Source organism: Sylvia atricapilla, chromosome 3 (assembly GCF_009819655.1).
Source record: "Sylvia atricapilla isolate bSylAtr1 chromosome 3, bSylAtr1.pri, whole genome shotgun sequence".
Taxonomy (NCBI): Eukaryota; Metazoa; Chordata; class Aves; order Passeriformes; family Sylviidae; genus Sylvia; species Sylvia atricapilla.
In genome coordinates, this window is record NC_089142.1 from 30,413,180 (window position 1) to 30,428,944 (window position 15,765).

Consider the following 15,765-nt stretch of genomic DNA (forward strand, 5'->3'; position numbering starts at 1 on the left):
CGTAGCATTGAACTTCTGTTTTAATGGTCTCAAATTCTGTGACAGATTTTTGGTCAAGTTTCCATTTTAAAAAATTTATCGATTTTAAAGACTAATAACTTAAACTGCCACGAAACAAATGGTCCACAAACATTCCTTTCCTTCTGAAGCTTTTACGATGCATTGTAATCATTAACCAGTCTTTCGCTATTAAACTTAAATGGCCAATTGAGACAAACAGTTCTGAGACCGTTCTTCCACCACTGATTAAGACTGAGGTGGCAGCTGGTGTACAGAATTTTCATTTAGCCTTCTGGGCCTTCTGGGCAGACTTTGTGACCTTGCCAGCTCCTCCAGCCTTCTTGTCAACTGCCTTGATGACACCAACAGCGACCGTCTGCCTCATGTCACGCACGGCAAAACGACCTGAAAGCAAAAACATGTTTTATGACTTTTGTCTATGCTGCCTAACTCACAGCCCCATCTGCACAGTGGCAACACACAGGTTGGTGTAAACGGGCCAGCACTGCTCTGGAACCACACAGGGACAGAGGTATCACCATTCTCCAGAGTATCTCTCCCTGTCCCAGTAAAGTCTTGGTTCCACTTCGCAGTTTGGAAGTCACAGCTGCCATCAGCATTTCACAGAACACACTGCATCCTCACACTAGAAATTGAGAAGTTTTTTTTCCAAAGACTAATATTAATGTGCCTTACCGAGAGGAGGATAATCAGAGAAGCTCTCAACACACATGGGTTTGCCAGGGATCATATCAACGATGGCAGCATCTCCAGACTTCAGGAATTTGGGGCCATCCTCCAGCTTCTTGCCAGAACGACGATCGATCTTTTCCTTGAGCTCAGCAAATTTGCATGCAATGTGAGCAGTATGGCAATCCAGCACAGGGGCATAGCCAGCACTGATTTGGCCAGGGTGGTTCAGGATAATGACCTAAGAAACAAAGCCAAGTTAGAAGGGGGTAATTTTGAACATTGACATGTTCTTACAAAGCCAAGGAGTTAATGAGATGTGCTTGGGTTAAATAAAACTCAGAATATAACTGTATGTCACTTTATAGCTTAGCCTAACAAGACTCTTATTTTGGAACACAGACCTACATTCCCAACACCCCTGAAGTGCTGCAAAGCATACCTGTGCAGTGAAGCCAGCAGCTTCCATGGGAGGGTCATTCTTGCTGTCACCAGCAACATTACCACGGCGAACATCTTTCACAGACACGTTCTTAACATTGAAGCCAACGTTGTCACCAGGCAGAGCTTCACTCAGGGCTTCGTGGTGCATCTCAACAGACTTAACTTCAGTTGTTACATTGACAGGGGCAAATGTAACCACCATGCCTGGCTTCAGAACACCTGTTTCCACACGGCCAACTGGTACAGTACCAATGCCTGCAAACAAGAAACAACAGCAGTATTATTCATTATGAATGTATGCCCTTATGGGGGGAAAAAACCCCATTTGAGACATGAATTTGCATTTTTGACTTGGAAAAGCAGCTCTTGTGCCAAGGGCTGCCTTTCTGGCCCATACATCAGCTGCTGCTGGCATAGAGCAGCATTCCCAGGAACACATACCGCCGATTTTGTAGACATCCTGAAGAGGCAGGCGCAGAGGTTTGTCAGTTGGACGAGTCGGTGGCAGAATGCAGTCCAGGGCTTCCAGGAGGGTGGTGCCACTGGCACTGCCATCCTTACGGGTGATTTTCCACCCCTTGAACCAGGGCATCTGTAATAGAGACAAGCCCAGGGTGATCCGACTGCCAAATTTAGTGGTGCGAGGCTGGAAAAGCTTAACTGGTATCTCTCAGCAGTATCTCAATTTACTGTTGCAGAGTAAGAATTTTATAAGTGCTAGGATTTATCTTGGACCTTAGCACTTCCCAAATAGAACTATTGCAAAACATATGCATTTTATCATTGCATAACTGGTCTTAACAATCCTCCTAGTTTCATGCTTTAATAGAAATAAATGTCAAACCTACGTTAGAGCTAGGCTCCAGCATGTTGTCACCATTCCAACCAGAAATTGGCACAAAAGCCACAGTGTCTGGGTTGTAGCCAATCTTCTTGATGTAGGTGCTGACTTCTTTGACAATCTCTTCATATCTCTTCTGGCTGTAGGGTGGCTCAGTGGAATCCATCTTGTTGACACCAACAATCAGTTGTTTCACACCCAGGGTGTAGGCCAGAAGGGCATGCTCACGGGTCTGCCCGTTCTTGGAAATACCAGCCTCAAACTCACCAACACCAGCAGCAACGATCAGGACAGCACAATCAGCCTTGGAAAAGAAAAAAAACCTCACTATTAATGCTTCTGTGTATGTCTAAGTACTGCAGGAGACCCCCCTAACCAACCAAGGAACAACCTTCCTGAACTCTCCAAATCCTACGTTTTTTACATACCTGAGAAGTTCCAGTAATCATGTTTTTAATGAAGTCTCTGTGTCCAGGAGCATCAATGATGGTGACATAGTATTTGCTTGTTTCGAATTTCCACAGGGAAATATCAATGGTAATACCACGCTCACGTTCAGCCTTCAGCTTGTCCAAGACCCAGGCATATTTGAAGGAACCTTTGCCCATCTGCGGTAACAAGAAAATCAATTTTTTACTCCCGTTAAAAGAGAGTTCCACATCAGCAACTAGTTCAGAAACATCACACACTGGCTAAAGAGCAAAATCTAATAATAGTAACTGGTATAACACTGAAAAACATTGCCGCTCATAAAACAAGCAGCGAGATACACTTGGCACTAGTGGTGAGAGATGCCAACTGTTGAACCTTATTGCACCTGTTGACAGTTCAGGCTACTTGACAGCTTGTTAATTTTACTAATGCATCTTTTTGATACGGCTCTTGAGCCCGAGTTCTACTATCAAGTATCCTCTACAAATTCAAGTCCTCTTACTACCACGATCCTTACAGTAACCAACACTTCCGCTCTACTCAACATATACTGATTTGTGTTTTACAATGTTCTTATGACCTGTGCTGTTATTACACAGAAAAAAAAGCAGTATTGGTACAACTCCGTGATTTTTAAATTAGACCTTAACAGATCTTTTGATGCAGAGTTAGAATTTGGCCATTTGATTCCAGATGTTACTACTCAGATGCAGCTTCAGACTACCTTTTCCTCACTTGCTCTACATTTTAGAGTCTGCATTTCTGCAACATAATGGCAAACTGAACACTTGCTCTACCTCGGGGACAACTGCAACGCAGCTGCCGCCCTGTGGCCACGCAACACTGAGCCACTTGTTCACCTCCTGGGGCAGAGGCAACCAGACCGCCTCCCCGTGGCCACTGAACGCTTTGCAGGTTTACTTTTATGATTTTCATTCCCGCAGCCGGGAATTTTGCTGGCTGCTAGGTCCCACGCACCTCAGCCGCTTCCTTCTCGAACTTCTCGATGGTCCTCTTGTCGATGCCCCCACATTTGTAAATGAGGTGGCCGGTGGTGGTGGACTTGCCAGAATCGACGTGGCCGATGACAACGATGTTGATGTGGGTCTTCTCCTTTCCCATTTTGGATGTTAGTTGAGTTCTTTCTTCCGGCAAAAGAGAATCGACACCTGTTAAATTCCCCATAAGAAAGCGGGTTACACTTCGGGCCGGGCCGAGGGGCAGCGATGGCGGCGCCACATGCGGGGCGGCCTGGCCGGGATGGCGGCCCCGCCCCGCCGGGGGAGGGGAGGAGCGAGGCGGGCGGGCCGGGGGCCCCTCGGAGCGCCCCTCGCGTCGCCCCCTCCCCGGGCTCGAGTTACCCCGGCGGCGGCTGCCGGGGCGCGGGGCGGCGGCGAGCGGGCCCGGCGGGCAGCGCGGAGGGCGGGGCCGCCCCGCTCCTTTGTGTGACTCACCCCGCCCGGGCCGCCGCGTCCTCCATTTTGTGGCGCTGGCGGCGGGCAGGCAAGGCGAGCGGCCATCTTTTCACTCGTGCCCCGGCCCCCTTTCCCCCGACGGCATCCACCGACGGGCCCCGCACGGCACCGCGCCGCTGCCCGTGGGGCGTGAGGGGAGGCTGCCGAGCGCCTTCTGCCTCACGGCCGCCCGGTCACGCCGCTTCCCCGACCTCAGCCCGGACAACGGGGGTGTGCACATGGTAATCGAGGAGAACGATGCGCCGCCATCCCGCCGCCCCGCGTTCTTTTGCCCGTCTGTCCATCCCGGTTCCCGCTGGCATCCCTGGCACCCCCGGCCCCTCCCTCCCCCCACCACGCCCCAGCTCGGCGCTCGCCGGGCCTCCGACGCGAGCTGACCCCGGCCCACCGCGGCCCTGCGGACCCGCCTCACCTGCTCGGCGACGGCGGCAAACCCGGAGCGAAAAAGACCGACAGCGTGAGCGCCTCCCCTTATATAGCCTGCTGAGGGGGCGGGGCCTCGGGGACACGTCACCGCTCCCGGCGGCCCCGCGGCCCCGCCCGGGCACGGAGCGCCCCCGCCCCCGTCAGCGCTGTGCGGGACCCCCGGCCGCAGGGAGCGGGGACAGGGCCCGGCCCGGCAGCGGGGAGCGGCCGCTGCCTGCGCTGTCCTGAGGGGCTGCGCCGGGAAGGGAGCGGTGCCCCTCCCGCCTGGGATGGAGAGCGGGCGGGCGGGAGTGGCCGCCTTGTCCGGGAGGAAGCGCGGCAACGTCGACCGGCCCCGGCCCCACTGCAGGGCCCAGCGGCTCGGGCCTGGGCAGCGGCGAGCGTCAGGCCTGGCGTCATGGCCGGGCCGGAGGGATGCGGCAGCTGACGGAAGTGCCCGGGGGACAGCCCCCGGCGAACTAATTGTATTTCTCATTAGGGACACAAAAGAACGCAGTCAGCGAGATTAGGAACGTTCCTTGAGCTACCCAGCAGCTAGCAAATGTCGGCTAAACATCACGGAATACGAGACTCCCCCTACCCCAGTACGTTGCAAGTTTTCCAGAATCAAAGGTGGAGGAGGAGGGGAGAGCAGGAATTTTTAGAAGCCTATTACACCAGAATAAGAAGCCATGGTTTGGCTTAAAAATCCAGAACCATCTTCTTCTGTCTTTGTTGTACCATTACAGGACAAAACTTGACTTGTCTTGCACAAAAATGCAAATCAAGGTGGACGCACCTCCGGCGAAGATGCGTCTGAAGTGCAAATGTATCAGTCACAAGCATTCAGGACGTAGGGTCTCTGCAAGAAACCCTGACGGCGAGAAGTGCCCCCATACTGTATTCGCACATGGGAAAACCCGCAGTTCTGGCAAATTATTTTTAGAATTACGGCAATGAGGAGTCACAAAACAGCTCAACATCAGAAATAAAGGCCCTTATGATTCCAGTGAGTTTTTTATGGTTTAGTGGCTTGTAACTGATGTAAGAATATCCATGAGATATTCAACATCTCCTATACCCATTCAAGAGAAAATAATCTGAGAAGCTGAACTATTTCTGTTATTTTTAAATTATCTGTAAAGCTATGTAGTCCGTGTTCTTATTCAGCTACATTATATGCCTGTCAGAAATAGTTACTTATCTACAGACAACTATAATCCATTCATTTCTTGGTATGCTCTTCGGATTGCAGTTGTAAAGCATGGAAACAACCTCTTGTTCAAAAACAAACAAAGAACACCAGCAAACTAATCAAACTAATAATAAAAAAACCTACCTCATGCATCTACAAATGTACCCTTTCACCTGACTTCAAGTTTCTCTAGCTGAGATAAACACAGCATAAAATTCATTAGAGAGCAGTAACCTTAGTATGTCATGGAAGTGTTTCCATGAGATATGGTATTTTCCCACATGAAAGATGAAAAATATGCAAAAAACCCCCAAACCAACAAGATGTCATTATGATGCTGAGTTTAGAATACGCCTTTTACAAAAATAACCAGTTTCAGAGCAAAAATCTGAAAAAAGGTGCAGATATTAAACACACTTTTTTTAAGAAAGGAAAAAACAAATCAAACTCTCTCTCACCCCTTCCTATGTTTTTCAGCAGAGATTAGTGATGGGACTGGAGGGAAGGTTCATCTTCGCTCAAAACTCACCTTCAGGGACAGTTACTAGTGAAGACACTGCATATAGAAGACACACTAATAAAAGGATAGGGAAGGGAAGGTGGTCCACTTTCTGGAAACGCATTATTGTGAAGTGACTCGGGTTGAAGACCGAAGAGTAATATTTGGCAAGAAAGCTAGGAAGCACTTTTTTAGGGTCCTCTATAAAGCAAAGACTGTAAACAATTAAAAAACTTTCTTTTTCAAGATGGTTTGAAGCTACCTTCTAAAATGTGTATTTCAGTGTGTGTGGGGGGGTATTTTTAATGGACTGATGTGTCAAAGAATCCATTTTCATAAAAAGGTAGTTTTAACCCAAACTGACTGCATTCCCAAATGTAGTCAATTATTTGTGCCTGAACAGGAAGAGGAGGAAGGAAATTCAAATTTTTTAAAGATACTTTCCTTAGAAGATTATTTCATAAATAAAGGCTCTTAGAACAAGGTATTTCTTAAGGAAGTAATTTTTTGTGGTATCTACATAGCTGAAAGCTATGAAAGCTGAATTTGTGGTACAAATTTTTAAACATGGTCCTAGTTTAAGTCTACAGTAGTTGTAGACTGTTGCCCCTCCACTTCTTTAAATGAGTTTTCAAAATAATGTTATTATTTCCTCTTTAGTTTGACCAATATGTGTTTTTATTCTCTCAACAATTAGTGTATCTTTTCTTTCCCACTCTATTAGACATTCCTATTATCAATCTCACAAATATTTATACAGCTGGGAAGCTTCTGATACATGAGTAGCCTCAGATAATACAGTGGAAATGCATTTTGAAGAATCCTCTCAGCTAACAAAAATAGGCCTACAGGGGACTAAATCCTGTGTGCAATGAGCCTGTAAAAAATGTTAGATTTTATTAATTTGGTAAAATGAATCACTTTAATATATAATGTTTAGGAAGGAACAGAGATAAGAGATTTCAAGAAGCCCGGGACATTTAGTTTTTGAAATAGGGTTTATTCAATCCAGACTGACTTCAGAAATAGGAGGACTTTGTGGGCAAAAATTACTTATTCTCCTTCAATCACTTGTGAACATAAGCTAAACTGAGATATGCTATGGACACATATGGCTCCAGTGTAAGAACATACAGAATGCTCTAAAGCATTTGTATTGTAGGAATCTATACCATTTAGAAACCACCATTTTAAAAGGGTTTTGTATCTCAGATAACATAATATTAAAAAAAAAAGTAATGCTGTCAGTGTCTAAGCCAATTTTTTTTAGCTTTAAAAAGTATATGTTAACTGGATTTTGAGTTCACAGTAGCTACTGCAGCATTACTTCCATTTTAGCATGTGGCTCCAGCACACACAGAATGGGCTATAAGCTTAGAACACCGTCACAGCCAGTGAAATCATGCTAGGAGATAAAAGATGTGCTCACTGAGCACCTGTAAGGAATTTTAACTCTCTACCATATACACGTGGGGATTTTTTTGGTCCGACTCCTGTGCAAAGATGAAGGTAAGCAGTGCTTATACAACCATTCTAACCACAGTGGCCAAGGTCATTCAGGAGTGTGAGCAAACAGACTTTATAAGCACAAGACTTAAAACACAGATCTGATAAATAGAGTATATCAAGCTCACTGTAATATGAAAGAGGCACTAAGATTTCTTGAGGCCACTTTCAGAAAGTGGTGGAAAAGCAGTCCAAAGTTACCAGTAGTAATTGGTGATCAGTAAAACTGGATTCTGGTACGCAGCACTATTCTGTCATATGATTAGCCTCACACTTACTGTGGAAGGCTTTATCATCCCTATATTACAATTATCCTGGTACTTACATTTGTCCAAAATTCAACATAAACTATAGCATAATCATACAGCCTTGCTTCCATCTATAAGTGTTCTTTAATGCATTGCTTCTTAATAGCAATAAAAAGCATCTACATCTGTTATAAACCCCTTTTTCATATATGATCTTAATACTTACTACCAGTTTTTACAGTCATCTGTTTATAAAATAAAAGAACAATATAACAATGGTGTTATCCATGTATGGATAGACAGAAAACCTAAAAAAAAGGTTTAACTGAACAGAGTGAGGTAATCTAAACTAATTGAAAAACACTACTTTTGAAAGTTACTTAGCTCTGTACAAGTAGCTGGTGTTCTTATATTAAAAAATTGCTTGGTAAAAGAAAGAGACAACAGTAAACACACTTAAGGTTAGTGTCATAATAGACAGTACAAAATAAATTCCTCTGTCCTTGGAAGTTTAAGACTTGGACTAAATAAAATCTCCTTGTCTGATCTCATAGCTGACCTTGCTTATAGATTCACAAAAGAAGGTCTTACAGTAGGAGGTATTAAAACAGTGGGCTTCAAAACTGTAGAGAGTATCACTGGGATGAACAAGCAGTTACAATTTCAGAGTCTTCTGAACAGCTTAACAAGAGTCTCTTTAAAACTCATTGTTGCCCCTGAAAGAAGTATCCTCTGGGAAGCACTGCTGTAATAGTTACAGCATTTATAATAGGTGATGGACTAATGGCTTAAAGAATAGCCTGCTTAAAAAAATTCAAAAATTAATACTTTGGACAGTCTTTTCAAACCACTTTTATCTACAGCATGAGAAAGCTCACTTATGTTGAAGTACTGGCTGAATTGTGATACTGAAGGTTTAGGATCAGACAGAGTGGTCAGATCATACTGGGATGTGTCCAGAACTAACATTTGTATTTAAACTCTTGTGTTCTGTTCTATGGAGGTCTGCACTTGTGAGCTAGAAAATGAAAGTATTTGATTTAGACCAGAAGTGCCCTAAGAAGGAAAAAAAAAACCCAACCTCACAGGTGGCTGCTTTGTTAAGAGTGTTCTGGAACTAGATAGCAAATGGGCAGATACATGCAGACAGTAGCTTGACCAAAAAGTGAACCTTCACTTGCAGACATCTGACAAAACTTCATATGCTTCAGTAATGCTAGGCTAATTTACACCAGCTGATGACCTGGCTCCAGGCAAGAAGCAGAATTACTAGACACTAATGCAAAATAAAGGTGAAGGGCTGACGAAGTAACCACCATTATGGAAGAACAACATAATTTGCTAAAGTGTTCTGTGGTTTTGCATTAGTATTTTCCACCAGCAAACAGGCTAATTTTTACTATATCTCACCACCCTTTGGACACCCTAAATGAATGGTAAGCCTTTCTAGGATGGTAGCCCTTCTATCCAGTTCAAAGAATGCCCTAAATGCAATTTACATATATATATAAACAGTGCATTCTGTGTGAAGAAAGTGTCAGTTACTGAACCAAAATCCACTGCGTAGGGATGGTTTGACTTTTCTTCTGAATTTATCATGAACTTCCAAAATTCTGTTTTAAAGCTCAGGTCTCTTCTGCTAAAAACCATTTTGCCAAAAGAAACATATTCATCCTCTTGTGCTGATAAGCCTGTGACAAAGCCTTTTAAGTGGGACCTCCAATAGTATAAAACCCCCTCTAAAAGGGTTTTATATGAATAAAAAACCCTGAGGTGCAGCTTAGAGCTGCAAGGGAGAGAAACTCAATAAAAGTGACTTTGGTGCAGACCACAAAATATGCTCCAGACTGGAGCCAGTGGATGGGTGGGTTGAAGGAGGAAGAAGGCTGTGCCTGAGACCTGGGCTCTGTTCACTTTTCACTCTCCCATCTTCACACTGCTCTTGTTTTGACTCTTGGCACCACTCCCAGCCATAGGCTCACCTTCCACTGCAATCACATGTACATCCTTCTCACTCTGTGGTAACCACAGTAACCAGACGTGGTGCAAGTCAAGTCACTTCAGAAGCCTTGCTCAGATTTAGTGACTATAGCATATGCCTGCCATTCATTCAGTGAATTTAGATTTGAGACTATTCAATTTTGGAAAGGTTTCAGAGAAGAACTATGGGAATAAATCTAGATCTGGAAATGTACTTACGCCTGACCCGCTCAATCTATACTGAGTTTACTGAAAGACAGTTTGGCTTAGTTACCAGGATTCTGCAAGACAGAAAAATCTGTAAAGGAAGAATCACAAGTCTGGGTGCAGACACAAGAAGGTTCAAGGCTGTTGGTAGTTAAATGAAGGTAGAAATAGAAACCACTTATTTGGAATTGTCAATGAGCAATGGTAGCAGCTTGGTTAAAGCAGGAAGCCAACATATGAAGAAATGCTCAATATTTATGTTAGTTTAAAAACCCCAAATACAATACAGGATCAAGAACTTGATTTGGGGGAGAGGAAGAGGGAACAGGAGGGACCATTTTCTTAAAATGATATTGATATTTTTAGTTAGCCTTCTCTTAATACAGTCTCTCTGAAGTACTTCACCAGCTATCTCAGAACCACTACTGATTATTGTGGAAAGCTATGAAAGGTGAAGGTTCCAGAACACTAAATAAGTAGAAAAAAAAAAAAAAAACCTCAGGAAAGTAATAAATAAAGAAGAAAAAAAGAGAAAAACCACACACATGAGCTGGGCAGTTATGGAACAGTTGGTCTAATTTCAGTTCCTGAAAAAAATATATTGGAAGAAATGAACTATTTTTGGAAGATACTAGGTTGATAAGTAACAACCCCAGACTTGTTAGGAGTTGATTGCATCAAACTGATCTTATTTACTGTGACAGGTTTAACAGGCTCATGGATGAGCAAATACGGGTATCATTTAACTTAAGGGAAGATTTGATGCTTTTTATGGGCAACTTGCATAAGTAAGCTCAGCAAACTTTGGACAAAATAATGCATGTGCAGGAGACCAGCTGAAGATGACATGCTCAAAGTGATTGCTATTATGACTGTGAAACTGACTGGTATCAAATCAGTTCTCTGTGGGCACAGACATTAATCCACCATACAAATATACAGTTATAAATACATAAAAGTATAATTTTAAATTGCACACTTGGGGGGAAAAAGGACACAGAACACCTCTGACCACTTCAGAAGTCAAAAACAGAAGTCAAGAACATAGAGTAATGTGAGCAAGTAAAGCAAAAAGGATGAAAATGATTAGGAAATAAATTAAGGTTAATATTTGTCCTTTGCAAGGAGCCGTTCACTACAAAAACACGGGAGAAGCAGCAGTTACCCAGCAGTCCTGTATAAAAGGACCTGGGGTTAGAGTGGATCACTAACTGAACATGAGTCAACACTGTCATGCTCTTGTGAAAAAAGCAAACATACCGAGGAGTGTGAACAGAAGTGCTGTAAGATATGTAAAATAAATCTTTCACTTTACTTAGTACTCATTAAAGCCTCTGCTGGGATACTTTGTACATCTTGGGAATGATGCTTCAAGATGATATCTAGAGGTAAAAACAGTGGAACAGATTCTGTGGGCAGCTGGTGGAACTTCTGTCATTACCCAATTCCTTAAAAGCACCTAAGTACCTAGCAGAAATGATTTAAGTATCAATAATACTTACTGATCTATACAAACCCAAAAGCCTCTTCAAGCCTTAATTTCCATAGGTTTACATTACTTAGAAGATTTGTGTAATCAAAAATGAATTTCTTACACCATAATTCTTGGTATAATAGCTTCATAAAGAAATCTCTTCTTGACTTCAGTGTACTTGTATCAGCTAAAAGTCAGTCTCTTTAGTTACAGGAGTCAATCTGTATAGAAATTCATCAATATTTCAACCAATAATCATGCATCTTGGTGTATAAATGACATCTTTCACACTAGATGATTAAGTACATTTTACTGAAAACCAAAAAGCTGGCATAATATAACTAAAAGAGGTGTAGAAGGAAATAGGATAGTCAGTCTTAAACGCTAACCAATAAAGAGTGAGGCTAAAAATGAAAGCTGGGAGGAGAAATTTTATATCACAAACTCATCTTGCCATTGCATTGCATTGCTTTTGTAGGTTAGAGCTCTTGGGAACTGAGTGCATTCCTGGCTCTGGATGTTATAAAGCATTCATTCTGTACTATTATCTTATCGAAATGAAGTGCTGAAAAACATGTTTGGTTTGTCCAGCAGTTTCTAAACAACTTCCAGAAGAATGCTAAAAACCAGTGCACACGACTCCCACGGGCAGTGATACCCTGGCAGGATCTATCAGCTAAGCAGTGTTACGGGAGAGGTCACTCCACACACACCCCTGCTCCTCACAGTCCCTGGGAGAAACAACAGCTACGGTTTTGCAAGGCAGTCCTCAGAGCAATGGCATTTCAGAGGTTAAACGCTTGTACCACACGTTGTATAAAGTAGACTTCGGCCCCTTTAAACCCGGAGCAGGTGTTGAGTCAGCTCTTTGCACTGAGGCCAAATCTCACGAGGCCAGGGAGCCCGGGCTGACAGGACATCCCGTCCGTCCAGCTACCATGCCAGAGGATAGTGAGGGCAGACAAACGGAATACGAACTGTAAAACCCTGTGGCTATACCACAGCCCAGAATAAAAGTAAGATACTTAAAAATACAGTACGGGTTAGAAGAAGATTGCAAACTGGTTCATACCAGCGAGTCATGTGTTACTGTCCTCTGCTGCCTGAAACAGGAACACTCCTACTCTCAGCAGGAGACAGCCTGTGCTGCTGAAGCTGTGAATAGCACTCAGGGATCCCCTTTGTGCAAAGCAGGAAGAGCTAGGAGGTCTATCTCAGTTACCGGGCAGTCTCCATGGCACACTCTGTGCAATTCCTAAGGCGACCTGAAGTGAAAAGCACATTCTGTTTTAAATTTGGTATGCTGTTTCTGATTTAGCACAGAGGACATTAAATCACTGCCCAGCTGCTTTATGTATATATATTCTTATTCACCACAGAAAACCTAATTGTGTGTACACACTATGTACAGGTAGGAGTACTCTAATAATAGAACATAAAGAGGCACACACAAGTAGTGATTCCCCCACCTCCTGCCTATCTGAATGGGGCCCCTGACCATCTAAGGTAGGGGTGCATGTGAGTGAAATGGCAGTTGTAAAGAAATGCAGCTTTTTAGAAAGTAAATCTTAGCTCCTTTTCTAAATTTAGCTCTGTGGAGTCATCAGAGACGAAGTGAGGTATCGCTATTTATGGGAAATAGTTTATACTTGCTCTGCAAGCTAATGCAGTCCAATTTACCTCACAAAGCTGTGCAGTGAGTCATGAGACCCAGCAACATTCACACACCCATATGCACCATGGAAGCAGAAACTCTGGCTTATTTGCTTTTCCCTTTCCTCCTGGGATGTTCTTGAGAAACAGTATCCATTAACAACAGTTCAGAATAATGACATTCCTATGAATCAGATAGTGACTGGCGTGGGTAAAACAAACTGCAACATAGAGGATTTCAAAGAAAAAAAGAAAAGTTTATTTCAAACTAAACTTTTAATTTCTTCTCTTTAGCATATATCTGAGTTCAGGAATTTGAAAGGTATTATTCCATGTCAAAGCTAAATCTGTGCAGCTGGGATTACCAGCCAGAAGAATTGTTTTTCTCCTCTATCAATCCAACGATTTATTGCACTGGATCTAGCACATTGTATAGTTAAAAGGGGAGTGGAAACAGTAATGCTATTCACAGGAAAACTTTTGTTTTGTTTTTGTTTCCTATTCAATCATCCAGTTGACCAAATTAACTTCATGGCCACTTGATTTCTCTGATTCAACCCACAGAAAGCAGGACATTTCATTTAGGTGTCAAGGCTCAGCTACATTACTCTTAGCTACAAAGTAAATTTGCACTCTTATTTATTTTCTTGACTAAGCCATTATAACCATCGAGGCAGATCTAGGCTCATGTCACATACTACATGCATTTCTCAGAAGCCCAGACCTGCAATTCATGCTTAAACCTTGTGAAAACACACTTACCTCTTTAAAAAAGATCTGAGTATTTTTTCCATGGCTATTTTGGTTTTTCCACTACTAATTCTGAAGTGTTCATTATTCAGCAGAGAAGTCAGTGGTAATACACACAAAATACTTGTAATTTACAACTTCAAAAGTTTACAACAATACTGAATTACTTGTCACTATGTGCGTGAATAGGTAACATCAGACCGTCTTAGTCATCTTAATGTGACCCTAATCTTGTTGTGTCTATAGTCTCTGAACTCTGAACCACAGAATGTGTGAGAGTTTATTTTTTGGATTTTGCTTGGGTTTTTTTCCTTTTCTTGCTATAATATGTACAATGCCTGCTAACAGGGGCTGCATAACCTCTCCAAGCATACAAGAAGCAACAGATAACACCCAGTTACATCCACTGATCTGTTAATAGCAATGTGGAACAATTACATTGCATCATGTATTATTCACCTTCTACTCAATTATTTTAGTATGTTAAAAAATAGAAAGAAGCTATCAGCCACCATTATGTATTTACATTGTGTTTTGGTATTAAGGAAACTTCCCTATCTAGCCCTGCAGGAGCTACCCTGGCAGTCACACTCACCCACCTGAGGTAGGACTGAGGCCCCTTGGCAGCTACACTCCCACACTCACAGAGTCACACCAGGTTTCCTCACCTGATTAACCCCTGGTCTCCCATAGCAGAGTCTCAGATGTCCAGCTCCTTAAAATAATCTAATCGTGGTGCAATAACTAAATAATAACAGCTTGAGCTGGTGCCTCTGTGGAAGGATCCAGAATGAAGCAATCCCAGGACTTTTATACCCTCACAGTGCAAGTACAAAAAAGCCTGGAGGTTGTCAGCCCCTGCCCTATCTGTCAGTGGCCAGTCCCCTGGCCGGGCCACAAGTCCCCGGGCCCTTTGTTGTGCAAAGGGTCGGCAGTTCCCAGGCTCTTGCCTCAGGCTCTCCCAATCCAGAGCTCGACCTGTGGCTCCCGCTGCAGCTGCTCACCAAGATACCCACACTGAATAGATTCCTCAGCACTGGCTAAGCTAATGCACACATCCTTGAAGCAGTAGTTGTCAGTACTCTGTCATCTATATTCTTAAGCAGCTTTTAAAAAAATGTATCAACCAAGTATACTTTCCATTTCAATTTTACAAACTCCCCCCTTCCATATTTTCCCTCTTCCTGACAATTATCAAAATTATATTAGTCCAGTGACTGCCTAAACCACAGCCTAATGTGGGGGTGGAGGTAGGGGTGGTGAGAAATTACTCCAAGAGAGATAGAACGGACACTTTTCTGGATTATAACACCAGCTGCCTCAGGGCTTCCTGAAAAAGCAGTATGAAAATAAACTATGACAATTATCTGTGCCGTGGCTTTGACATTATGATTTCAGCCAAACCAGCAGTTTCCAAGCTGTTGCCAGTGCATCTTCAGTGTGTCCCAGAATGGCAGCAGTGAAGTGTCTCACGTACTTTCACTCTGATGAGGCTTAAAGAAAAGGAACGCAGACCATGCCTGGAACACAGGCAACACCTATATCACATGTACCAGAGGGCCTCTTCTGTGATATAGGGACATATCAAATTACCCATTTGTGAACGTGACCAGAGTACTCATTTTAAATACAGAAAGTACAGACTGATCCAAAGTGAAAGAGAAACCACAACCTGTGTGAAAAACCCCCAATCTGTTTTTTGCCGTGCAGATTACCAGAGATACTTGGGACACAGCATACCACCCTCGTCTTACATTAGTGTAAGTTTAGGATGGTTTGAGGTGGCTCTAACCAGCTACTCCTCGCAGAACAAAAATTGTTTCTGCTGCCATCCAGGCAGCAGTGAAACAGGTTTTCAATGGTTATTAAGGTAAGCCACGGTGATTAGGCATGATTTATAATCCTGTCATTTTTATGACATGCTAGGAAAGTCTCAGTACAGAAATATCCACATAAGGTTTAAAAA

At 43.2% G+C, this 15,765-nt stretch overlaps 1 protein-coding gene across 1 annotated transcript; it reads right to left on the reverse strand.

Moving 5' to 3' along the window:
• Positions 1–2: 2 nt before the first annotated feature.
• EEF1A1 (eukaryotic translation elongation factor 1 alpha 1) lies at positions 3–4,393 on the reverse strand. Its single transcript, XM_066315021.1, has 8 exons — positions 4,295–4,393; positions 3,386–3,576; positions 2,404–2,583; positions 1,983–2,279; positions 1,576–1,726; positions 1,133–1,389; positions 697–931; positions 3–405 (listed from the first exon to the last, which is right to left on the reverse strand). The coding sequence occupies exons 2-8, from the start codon at positions 3,527–3,529 to the stop codon at positions 281–283; spliced, it is 1,389 nt and encodes a 462-aa protein (XP_066171118.1). The 5' UTR covers positions 3,530–3,576; positions 4,295–4,393; the 3' UTR covers positions 3–280.
• Positions 4,394–15,765: the final 11,372 nt, after the last annotated feature.

What these genes read in the sequence shown, in the direction of transcription:
- EEF1A1 (XM_066315021.1), bottom strand. Translation starts at nt 3,529, where the DNA reads ATGGGAAAGGAGAAGACCCACATCAACATCGTTGTCATCGGCCACGTC. An exon ending in TCGAGAAGGAAGCGGCTGAG is followed by an intron (nt 2,584 to 3,385) that starts GTGCGTGGGACC and finishes TTGTTACCGCAG; the next exon opens with ATGGGCAAAGGTTCCTTCAA. An exon ending in GGATGTCTACAAAATCGGCG is followed by an intron (nt 1,390 to 1,575) that starts GTATGTGTTCCT and finishes TCTTGTTTGCAG; the next exon opens with GCATTGGTACTGTACCAGTT.